At 46.4% G+C, this 12,546-nt stretch overlaps 1 protein-coding gene across 10 annotated transcripts in view; it reads right to left on the bottom strand.

Moving 5' to 3' along the window:
- The window catches only part of Tdg (Thymine DNA glycosylase), a 300,029-nt gene that overhangs the window by 209,512 nt on the left and 77,971 nt on the right, over nucleotides 1-12,546 (bottom strand). For all 10 annotated transcript variants that reach the window (XM_075872934.1, XM_075872932.1, XM_075872933.1 and 7 more), the window contains one exon: nucleotides 11,549-11,666. In XM_075872934.1, the coding sequence (XP_075729049.1) occupies nucleotides 11,549-11,662 (114 nt within the window). In that variant the 5' untranslated portion in view covers nucleotides 11,663-11,666. The remainder of the gene's footprint in view (nucleotides 1-11,548; nucleotides 11,667-12,546) is intronic.

Genomic DNA, 12,546 nt, shown 5'->3' on the forward strand with positions numbered 1-12,546 from the left:
AGTGTATCTAGGAGGGTACGTATGAGGCTTTTATACGAATTCATTAACTTCTTGTTACTTCCCCACATTCTGCGTGACAACACTGATAGAATGTTCATTGCTTTTACGTACTTGTTTTTCAAATACTTCATGTGTGGTATGAAGGTTAGCTTGGTGTCCAAGAGTAGGCCTAAGAATTTGTGTTCAGTATTAACAGAAAGACATTATCCATGCAGTTGAATATCTGTTTCGGAATGAATGCCTCTCTTCTCGGAGAACAAGACACACGTGCTTTTCTGTGCATTCAGTCGGAACCCATTTTCTTCTGCCCAATTGGATACTTTGTTAAAACCAAGCTGAATCTGCCACTCACACATGGCCAGATTACAAGATTTGAAACCAAGCTGGAAGTCGTCTACATATGTGCAATAAAACATATTGCGAGAGATGAACAAGTGCAAAGAATTCATTTTGATAATAAAAGTGTGCAACTAAGTACACCACCTTGGGACACTCCTGTGTTTTGAACAAATGTTTGGGAAAAAACGCAGCCCATTTGGACACGGAATGTCCGGTTAGACAAGTAACTTTTGATTATAGTAAACATTCTGCCCCGCACCCCAAGGTGGGACAAGTAAGTCTCTTAATATTCCGAAGCGCCATGTTGTATCATAAGCCTTTCCTGTATTGAGCAACACAGAAAGAAAGTATTGTTTCTGGACGAAAGGGTCTCTGATCTGTACCTCAATACGAACAAGGTGGTCGGTGGTGGATCTACCCTCTCAAAATCCACACTGGAATGGGTCGAGCAAATTGTTTGTTTTAAGGAAATGTACAAGTCGGCAGTGTATCATTTTTTCGAAGAGTTTGCACAGGCAGCTTGTAAGTGCAAAAGGCCTATAACTCGAAACTAAAGAATGGTCGTTGCCCTGCTTCAAAATGGGAATAATGATAGCCTCTTTCCAGGAAGTAGGGATAGTGCCAGAAAACCAGGTAGCATTGCACAAGCAAAGTAAAGTTTTTTGCGTTTCGATTGGGCGCTTTTTCAGCATTTCATACACCACATGGTAGGAACTTTGGGTGGAATTACTGCAGGAGTTTAGTGATGTTTGGAGCTCTGCTAAGCTAAAAGCTTGGTTGCATGCCTCGTATTGTACATTTGTCTTTTACTTTCTCCTTTTTTTATTCTTATTTTGTATTTTTGGGAAGGGTCAGTATAGTGTGACGAGCTGGACACCTGTTCGAAGTGTGCACCGAGGAAGTTCGCCTTATCTTTCAAGCTGTCACCCTGCACGTTTACGAGTGGGAGTGAGTGTACTTGTCTTCCTGCAATTTGCCAACCATGTTTCAGATTTTAGCCTCCTGCATATATGAATTGAACCCTGGTAAGAACTTCTGCCAGCTTTCTCTTTTGGCCTGCCGATGCATTCTCCTGCTCCAAGAATCAATTTTCTTAAAGCTGTCAAGATTGTCAGCTGTCAGTGTGTTCTGAAGCAACCTCCCTTCCCAATTATGCTCCTTTCGTGCATTCTGACACTCAGCGTCCCACCATGAAACATGTCGCTTGCCAGGCATTCCAGATATTTGCGGTATGCACTTCACTGCTGCGTCAGTAAGAAAAGCTGTCAAGTACTGCACAGCTTCATCTAAGCTTAACCTACATGTCAGTCCAACTTAAACGAGTAGTGTTGTGAAACTGTTTTCAGTTTGCCTTGTTTATCAGCCATTTGGGAACATGTGGAAACATTCATATGATGTTGGTGTACTCAACAGTACAGGAAAATGGTCACTTCCATATGAATTATTTATGATTTTCCATTTCAGTAGGGATAGAAGTGAAGGAGATATGATACTGAGGTTTATAGACGAGCAAGTTTTCTTGGCGACGTTATAGTATGTTGGCTCTTTCCTATTCAACAGACCGGCACCGAAAGGGAAGAGAAACTGTTCAATGAGATGACCTCGTGCGTCACAGCGAGAATCGCCCCACCGACTGCTATGTGAATTCAGGTCCCAAGGAGCAGATAAGGTTCAGGTAGTTTGTCTATTAAAGACTAAAATTCCCGTGTTTCGAGATGGTGGAGTGTAGATATGTACAGAGAGCAGACGGTGACGAGTTTGTTATGAAGAACTGCTCGGACAGCCACTGCCTCAAGAGATGTCTAGAGTGGTAAATGTGTACACGCTACCCTTGATTAACTATAACGGCCACGCCACCGGATGACGCCGCAGCATCATCTCGGTCCTTTCGGAATATTACGTGAGCATGTAGAAAATTTGTATTCGAGGACTTTAGGTGCGTTTCCTATACACACAGCACTTTTGGTGCGTGTTTGTGTAAGAGCTCTTGGACATCGTCTAGGTTTTTAAGCAGTCCTCTAACGTTCCAGTGTATAATTTGTGTCTCCATATTGGAAGTAAAGTAGTGCTGTGTGTACGGTAAGGAGCGACTTGTTTAAGCTGAAAATTTGAGCTCATGTAACAGGGCTGTCATCAGGCCTTGTTATCAGCTTTTTAGTTCTCTTGGCACGTTCCAGAGAGCTGCGCCGCTTTTTCGGAACCACAGGTGCCGTCGTATCCATTGCCTCCTCGAGGCACTGGATGCCCGCACATTCGAGCTGATTGTTCGAAGTTTAGGCCTCGCCTGGTGAGGTGAGGCCTTGAGACCTGAGGATCCTGGAGTCTTTGGTCTCAGTTCGCTAGTAGGCGGAGTAGGCTCAACTACTGCCACTTTGGGGGCAGGCGCCACAGCCGGTGGCTCGCTCTGAGCGGGCCGAAGGAGGTGCGTGGGCTGGTGCGGCGCTGGCCCCCCGACGTGCTGCATCAGCATATGTGGGGCCATAAAATAGCGAGTCTCTTTTCCTTCTTTTACTTTCAATGTGATGATCGCTTTTTCTTTTCTCCGAAATGAACAGGACCGTGGGTATGTGACATAAGTTCTGCCACAGTTCACACAGTGTTCCAGTTCTTCGCAGTTGTCGGCCGCATGGCCCAAGAATCCACACAGAGCACAAGTTTGCCGGCCACAACAGCTTTGCAAGCCGTGTCCATATCTCTGACATTTAAAGCAACGGAGGGGATTAGGAATACATGGTCTCACGGAAGTCTTTGTATATCCGGTTTGAATGGTTTTCGGCAGATCGCTCGAAATAGAAGTCAGTATTAGGTGTTTAGTTCGCGTTTCCTTTTTTTTCTCTTCTTGTCTTAATATGCTGTATAATGGTCACATTCTGGCTTTTCCATCCTTCCAGAAGTTCAGGTTCGGCCAGGCCAAGCAAATCTGCTTTCAATACTACCCTGCGAGCAGAGTTCATGAACCTGTGCAGTGTAATACTGATTGGTGTGTCGCCAAAAGTTGTGAGAGAGTTCAACTTTTCGAATTAGTCTTTTTCTCGTATCTCAAGTAGAAGATCCCCGCTAACCATTTTGGTAAACTTGTACCCGGCACCGAGAGTTTCGGTTGAGCACCTAGCAACTACGAAGGGGGATACAGTTCTGGCTTGCTTGTTACTTTTCTCGCAGTGTATAACATGAAAGTGAGGGAAGATTTGTCTTGGCCGGTTGAAAAAAATTGATGTCTTCGGTGCGTACCCGCTTTGAGGAGGCACGATCACTAAGCAGAGGGAATGCTTTATGCATGCATGCAATTGTACGTTGTTCAGCAGCGTTGGCGGCCACCCACCATGGAGCCCAACGAGGGGACGCTGCAAGTTTGCGGATTACAACACTGCCATAACCCAATGCGCCTACACCAAGGTAGGCTATTTGCATAGGGTTAACCCTTGCCGCCGGGAAAATTGGAAGTGAACAGAAAAAAGAAGTAGACAGGAGAGATTAAACAGTGTAAAAGATGAAGATGTAGGGAGAGAGAGAGAGAGATAGGAAAAGGCGATTGCCGATTTCCCCTGGGGTGCCATCTACGTAAAGCTGAGGCTAAAAGGGTGTGTTGCCTCTGCCGGGGGGCCTTAAAGGTCCAATCACCCAGAGTCGGCTCAACCCCCAGGATCCCCTTTCCCCGGACACGGCTTAGCCATGCACTTCCTCGTTAGCTTGGGTTCGTGGTGTCGCTACACACTAAACGCCTGCTTGTGCAGACGCCCCTGCGGGAGGACCTCATCCTCAATAATACTCGTGATGCTGCTTACCTCCGGCTGTCTCGCCCTGGGTAGTTTCGCCATTTGCTCGCAGATGGCGGAGCGAACGATTTAGGGAATCCATGCAATGCTATTGCTCCCGAAGGTGGCGGGAAAATCTGGACATGATGCAGCATTCACTTGCCGGTTCAATAGGGCAGACTGTTGATGAAGTACCTTCTCCATTGTATTGGCTTCGTTCAGAAACGAAGCTACACTCTTCGCAGGACTCCGCACTAGACCAGCAAAAAGCTGCTCTTTCACGCCTCGCATCAGATAGCACAGCTTTTTTTCTTCTGGCATTGCCGGATCCGCTCGCCTGAAAAGCCGCCTCATGTCCTCCACGTACATGGTGACAGTCCCATTAGCATCTGGATGCGTGAGTGCAATGCACGTTCTGTGCGTTCGTGGCGGTCGGGGCTCCGGTAGGCCTCCAAAAGGCGATGCTGGAACTCGTGCCAGGATGCCAAGACATCGCCTTAGTTAAAAAACCACGTTCGGGCATTGTCTTTCGTTCAGACGACATAAACGAACGAAGCTTATGTCACCCGTTTCTTTCCTTCGCCGCTTAGTTGTGTCGTCAAGGCGAGCGGACTTTTATTTTAGAATATAATACGCGTGAATGAGATCCACTTATAAATATTTTGTTTCAAAGAAGCTCTATTTACGCAGTCGTATTCACTTTTGAGCAGAATGCTCACTCAACACCAGCCAACACAAGCCTCGCAAACACATATACCGTCATTCCCAGCGCTCCAACATTGCCCCTTAAGAAATTCGCATAGATGGTGGTGCCACACTTCCCTGTAAGTATTTGTGAGAAACTCTATGGTGTGCAGACCTTGTCAAGTTTGTATCTCTAGACTTGATGAAGAGATTATAAACAAAGAAAGCTATTTTTGTTTTATTTGCTTGATAACCAGAGCTTCTAGATTACACTAGTAAGTGTTGTTAGCCTGCAAGAGTGCTTTATCATTGATGCGATAATGACTGCAGGTAATTAATCTAATAGAGTGATTCTTCATAGTTTGAAGGGAGACAAGATGACTACTGTACATATTGCACCAAGATGTGATAAAGTAATTAATATGAGATTGAATGAAAGCATAGTACAGTGAAAGTATTGCATGAGAAAATACGTTGCAGGATTTATTAAGAACACATGTGCCGTAAGATGTTTTTTCATCTCGCAGGTATGCAACATGCTTATGAAATTTCAAGTGAATGTCCAGTTTAATTCCCAAGAAGGTCCCCTCATCACTCGTTTCAATTGCGAATTGATTTAGAAGTATTGGAGGGATATAATTGTGTTAACGTTGATGGAAGTGGAAAACAACAAATTTCATTTTAGGAGGACTGATTTATATTTATTATGGTTACACCACGCAGTAAAGCTTGAAAGGTCATAATTTGGTTTCTGAGTCAAAGACTGAAGGCATTTATCAAAGTCAATTGTTGTGTTGTCTGCATACAGTAAGCATTCCGATTAGACAATCGTAGCCAATGCACTGATAAGTGCTGAAGTAATTCAAGGAACTAAGTAGAAGAAAATAGATCAAGTAAATTCATGTTCAAATCACCCATGATCACCACATTTTCATGACTAAGAGATAGTGCATGTAATACTTGGTGGAGAGCTTCACAAAAATTGGGTATGAGAATACAGTAAACTCTCAGTAAATGGAACCTGAAGCGACCGGAAAATATGTTCCATTTAACAGGAGTTCTGTTTACTGAGAGGTGAACATGGGTGCAGAATGCAAGCCTGAAACCAAGCATCGCAGAGGCGATAGTTTTATTTAAATAGTAGTTCTGTTTAACAGATTTCCGTTTACTGAGACTTTACTGTACATCCAAAGATAAAGCTCTTGTTGTCTAGCTTAAGAAACTAATGGTCAAGTTGGATCCACACGCTTTCACAGTCACACTCAATGTCATGCCGTTGTATATAAGGTATGTTGGAGTTAAGATAAACAGACACCTCCATGATTGTTGCTTGCCCTATGTGAGTATGATGATATGTGGAGTTTAACGTCCCAAAACCATCATATGACTATGAGACCTGTGGGGATCTGAGGCGCGCCCGCGACCATTTCGCGGGCATTCCGCCACACGGCCACACCCTTTTGCTTTTTCTGCTCTGGTAACGGCGCGTGGCGATAGACAGCGCCACGTGCGGGTGCGGCACGCGGTAGGTGCGCGTCGAAGGAGCTGGGTCTCTCCTCCGTGGTCGGCGCCGGGTAAGCACGTGTTTCCTTTGTCCGCGTCCCCTTTGGGAATCACCGGACTGTAGCCTGCCTGGGATGGCCTTAGGCACCTCGGCAGTCGTGTTTACTTGAGTGCTAGCTTCGGTACCGTACGCTAAGACCACAGCAGTGCCTAGTGCTTGAAGTGGTCGTACAACACCGAGCCGCACTTGCCGTAGGCCTACGCGTACGAGGTTTGCCCTAACACTCGCGACCAGGCCCAGTGGCCATCGTGAGAGTGCGCAGCATAGCCGCGAGGGAACTTTACCCAATCGGCATGTCAAAGCTCGCCATTGCCTGCTGAGACGTGCTCGCGGTTGCCCCTTATCGTGAATGTCCGCGTGCGGGAGCCTTTGCTCTCCGCGTCCCGGGAGCGGACGTTGTACTGTTGTTCGGGGTGCCGCCAAAGGCAATGAAGTGTTGTGTATTTCTGTATTGGAACACTGTCTGTTTTGACGCGCCGCGCTAAACGCCTTATTGGTTGAGCGCGCGTGGAGCAGTGCGCTACACGCGAGTAGGTGGCGGAGTCGCGGCCCTGTGGCTCCCTAAGCGTGAACCCGCGGTGATCCGCTGCGGTGAGTAGTGGGGTCACCATAGGCCCTATGCGAGCATTCAGATTTGTATGAAGGAAGACCAAATTTTAGATGCGGAGCATCTAATACTCGAGGCTTGCAGAGCGGCGCCGTCCGCAAGCTTCCTCCTCCTTCTTCCACCATCTGTGCATCCCTTCCTCCTCTACACACCGTGCGCGCTTCACTCCTCCACCATCTGTGCACCCTTCCTCCTCTACACACCGCGTGCCGGCAGCTGACGCACGCGCATGCGCCGTCGCGCTTTGAGAACATCGGCAGCTGACGCGCGCGCATGCGCCGTTGCGCTTCTCCCCCTTCTCGAACATTCGACAGCTGACAGTGCATGCGCCGTCACGCTGTATATATACTCAAGGTCGGTGCTCGCTCGCTCAGTTGCCGCTCGTCGGTTGGTTTGTACGGCGCGTCGACGTCCGAGGTCGCAATGATCGACGTCCCTTCGACCAGCGCCGGCCAAAGTGTTGGCGGAACCGCAACCAAGTCGTCGTCCGAAGACAAGGCAGCGCAGAGAAGAGCTCGCGACGCCGAACGTAAACGTCGGCGTCGAGCGGAAGATGCTCAACTTAGAGAACGTGAAGCCGCTGAGAGACGTCATCGTCGAGCAGCAGCACCGGATTCGGCCGCTTTGAAACGTAAGCGTCGACAAGAGGACCCGGACTTTCGAAAACGGGAAGCCGAGTGCAAGCGTCGGCGACGAGAGGCCGATCCCGATGCTGCCCGCGAGCGCAAGCGCGCCGAGGTAGCGGCATGGCGCGCCAAGCAGTATGCCACGCCCAACGCTCGCTTCAAGCGCGACTTCCTCGACTGAAGCTTCGGCCACACCTGCAAGGTGTGTGATCGTCTTTGGTTCGATAACAACTTAACTCGGATCGGCAACATTCAGAACAACTCCAAAGCGTTGTCGGTTCTTTGCGATACGTTTGGAAAGGGCACGGACTATGCCGACTACGTCGTGTGTGCTACGTGCAAGCAGTCGTTGATTGCCGGTCGAGCTCCGCATCCTCCTCAGTGTTCCCCCGAGGGAAGCTGCGGGCAATTTTTTTGTTGCCATCACCAAGCGAGGTTTCAGATATCTGTAAGTGAAAATGGATCAAGAGTAGAGAGATGAGGCTGGATGTTGTCAAGGTGTTTACAGAAACTTCTCGCAATGATGTGAATCTTGAGCGGGAAACAGGAGCAAAAAGACTGTCGAGTTTATCTGTTAAGAAAGAAGTAGCGATAATTGAATGGACCTAAATATATCAAAGGACGATATTCAAATTCAATGTGGTTCACTAGCATATTTTGGATAGGTCTGCTTCGCAGCTGATGCAGAGCACCTTGTGTCTCTCTGTAGTCCTTCTGGCTTTGATTTGACAGTTATCTGTCCATAATAACTTTCAGCTATTCGCCTTCTTTAAAGCCAGTACCTCAGAAGAGAGTGCCTTGTTTTCGGGAGCGAGGCGATCGTTAATGTACACAGGGTTCCTGGTGGTTCCTGGCAATCCAATGTCACTTAGGCACAGTTTGGCCCTTCGAGCCTCGCTCAGAAATTCAGCCTTCTTCATCTGACAGCAGAAGCAAGCGAGCAGGTTCTTCGCATATATTTCACGGCTGTAACACCGTAAGCGACGTCGAAATCACTGGGTGCCAGTTTACAATCGATATTATCACCTATAGTCTGCATGACCTTCACGCAGTCTTCCCCTTATATTGGCGGGATGTCCTTCATCTTGATTCTGGTGACTCATGATTATTGTTCATTTGAGTCTCTTTAAGAGACAATGATGCATTTTATGCTTTTAACACCTTGTTCTCCACAATCAGAGAGGCATCACCTTTCTGCAAGCTTTCCATGATGTCATTAATGAGCTCAGTGCTGGTTACCAACTTGCCCATTTGTTTTTTCATAGCTGTGCACCACATAGCTGTGCTCCGTATTGTGAAAGTGATCCCCCATATGGGGAGCCTATTCCATTCTGAAAATCATACTAACATCTTTTCTAGACTTCATACGTTACCAATTTGTTCTTCCCCACTTTGTTTTCTTTGCGGTTCCCCATTAAAGTCTCCCATGACTATGGTGTGCCAGGTATGTCCTTTTTACAGTGAAAGCTGTTATAAGATCACAACACGGGTCACGCGCAGCGCCATAGTTGTCCGCTACCATCGCCAGTATCTGCAACCACTATCGCACGAAAAAAAAAAAAAAAAAACTCAGATAAGAAATGCCAAAGACATGTGGTGACATAGCGAGATTCGAAACCTTGTCCACTGTGTGCCAGCCCAGTATTCTAATGCTGAGCCACGCCAGTGCTTGGAACTCATTCGCAAACTTGCCTTTGGCAGGCTTGATGTCTGAAAAGGAATCTCGGTAATATAAGTAATAAAGCATTTTAAAACAGCAAAGGAACAACCAGGCGTCACACAATGTGAATCCCGGTACAAGTGGGTCTTCAATTGCTCTAACGCAAATATTTATAATTTCTGCATAGTAGGCCACCAATCACTATGCTATCCTTCGTCATTCTTCGGAGAAGCGTGGTATCCACTGAACACTTGTAACGAATTTTGTGTTGCATTCAGTGGCTTGTTCTTCATCACCTATTAACAGTGGCACATACCTGTAGTGAGAGAGGAAGACGGGACAGCGGCCAACGGCCAACGTGGTCGTGTCGTTCTTTCGCCACTTTATTCCACGCCTGAAGCGGTGCCGCGTGGCTTTCTAAGTCCGCCGGCTTTCTATGACGCTGCATACCCATTCATGTGTGACTCTTCATTATCGTCACCCACTGAATGCAACACAAAATTGGTTACAAGTGTTTAGTGGATACCACGCTTCTACAAAGAATGACGAAGGATAGCATAGTGAATAGCGGCCTATCTATATTCTCCCTCTCTCCTTTTCTTCTCTTTTTTTTCTCCTGTTTATTATTAAATTGTATTTCATTTTAATTTGTTTCACAAATCCCTTGTGGTGGGTAGTGCCATTCTTCCGGGAATCATCACAACCTACTATACAGAAATTATGAATAGTGTGAGCGCGACAAGCGAATGATTCTTTATTCTCTTTGATATCATCATCACCTGTACATCTTCTGCATCTGAAAATATCACAAGCGTGATTTAGCTCGAGCCTGGCTGAATAAACCGGTTCCTCACAATATTTATGACACAGTGAATACCCAGCAAGTGTGCTTGCCAAAGAGTGTTTAGAAAAGGCTCTTGAACGGCCGCTCTCCATGCTTCCGCTGTGACTGTGCTGTGCCTTCCACGCCAGCCTGGCGTTTTTAAAGACGACAGTCTTTCTTGGGTACCTTCGACGCAAAAATTTTTGCCTGTCTGTACATTTGTCTGTTTGTCCATTCTTACCAACATCGGGTACTTGAAACGGTCGACCCCATCCGTAGCAACCACCAATGTTGCTCAAGGTTGAGCGTTCATGCTTATGCAATTGTCAATTAAAAAGCAATTATCGTGCATGTCTGGGGCACCATAACAACACGCATATATTCTGCATATGCATCTCTTATCAGAAAATGCATACATAAGCAATTTTAAGGACCGTAGCGCTTATCATGCAACGCTTGCACGGAACGGGGAGTGTTTCCAACGCTTTGCTAAGACGAGAATGTGGTGGCACCTACCCGTCCCCTCGCGTTCTACAGCTTATCACCTCTGAAACGGGCGCGCACGGCCACGCGATTTGTTTTCCAAAAGAAACTGCCAGATGGCGCTCATGTCTCACGTGTGACGTGACTTGATGCGCTCGTTCGCCTCTGCTGCACGCTCGAGGCACTCTAACGCAGCGCCTCCGAAATACCAATTACCGATTTTTTTGCGTAGAACATCAAATAAATGTTTTGTTCACTTTCTCCACATGCAAGACTATCGTCTTTTGATGACATTTGCAGATTACATGCAGATACGGGGCCAATTTTTTATTTTCTTATAGTTTGATGGACTCGCATGGTTGTTCCAGTTTATCAACATGAATGGATGTCGAAGTGTAGAACTTCATGTTGAGTTTGTATCTTATGTTGAGGTCTGCCGCGAGCTTAGCTGGGTATAGACACAGAAAACTCAGAACAATGACTCAGTGCTGCTGTCGAGTACTTGGAGGTCACAGAACAGTGAAGCAGTGTGTGAAAAACAGAGGCCCCAAACTAGCTTGCTTAGTGATCTAATATAAACATGTTGGCACCATCTAGGTTAAAAAACCAAACACTCATAAGAGAAATTTATATTGGTGCATCAAAACATGTGACCAATCTTGGCTGACTAGTACGTATTCATACCTTTTGAGATGGGCAAATCAATGAAAAATAAGATACTGGCTGTGAAAAAGCCACCTTTTTAGTGTGGCATATATAGCAAAACCCAAGCAGTGTGCACACGTGTGTCAACCTAACCGTGCTTAATGCAATGCCTCTGCATTATTGTAGACAAGGCTCTTTTCTGGCAAGCTGGAACTGCACGTAAAAATTTCCTCCATTTTGGTTGGCATACCTTTTCATGTTTACAATAATGCATTTCTATGTGGTCTTTCCAACTGGAAAGCATCGTATGAGTACACTACACAGACTACTGCCCTTTCACGAAAAAGAGCATGCTTGCTGACCTGTGCGGTCTCTCCGTACAGGTCATACTCTGGTTCTTGCTTGATGGTCACTGGTGGGTTCCACGTCTGCACAGAACCACGGTAGTTGTCCATGCTCTTGCCTTCCCCGTTCATGCCCCTGCAATTCACATCAATGCCCTTCCATTATGAAAGGCTCAAGTGCATGCAGACAAATCAAACAGTTCTCCAAATCAATTAAGTTCTTCACAAATTACGTGATGCAGTGTCCCACCTCTGTTCCCTCATTCCCATAATTTACAAAAGATATCTGGTCTGCAACTGTTGTGCCAGTGCTGTCAAAGGCAGTTGGGTTTGACAACAGTGAGGGGTTCAGCAGCCTTGCATACATAAAGGGGGGTCATGGCAGTGGCGTAGTTGGAGGGGGGCTGGGGGGTTTCAACCCTCCCCTACACCCCTAAATTTTTCATTTGCCCATGTGCACATTGTACCGAAACATAGTTACCTTAAATATCTTCTGCACTTGAATTTATATTTATTCATGCTCATCAAATATCAAAAACCCTTCAGAAGCTGAAATTACAGCTGACAACTTCAAGCTTGCACCAATGTCAACGTCGAGATGAAACACGATCATTGAATAAGTCTGATGATGATCTGACGTTTCGCAACCACATACGGACAATCTGGTGGCCCACAATGTGGCAACTGGTCTTCTCAGTTGCAGATTTCTTGGCATTAAGTCCTCCCACTTACATGTGAGGCCGAAATCAAGGTGCATCTTGAACGCTGCTATCTTCAAAATGAGTGAAACAAATCGACGTATCTTCATAACGACATCTTGTCCATGAGTCCTCCGGTAAGTAATGTAGTCAAGAAGACGATTCATAAGACCCAATGGCTATCCTGATCGGGGAACTATGGATTACCAATCGAGAGCTAAACCACAATAGCTATCCTGATCGATTCATCATTAATAGCATCTTCCTTGACGCTGCTCCAGAGCATTTCAAAATTTCTCCAAAACCAAAAGAGGGCAA

Source organism: Rhipicephalus microplus, chromosome 9, assembly GCF_043290135.1.
Source record: "Rhipicephalus microplus isolate Deutch F79 chromosome 9, USDA_Rmic, whole genome shotgun sequence".
NCBI lineage: Eukaryota > Metazoa > Arthropoda > Arachnida > Ixodida > Ixodidae > Rhipicephalus > Rhipicephalus microplus.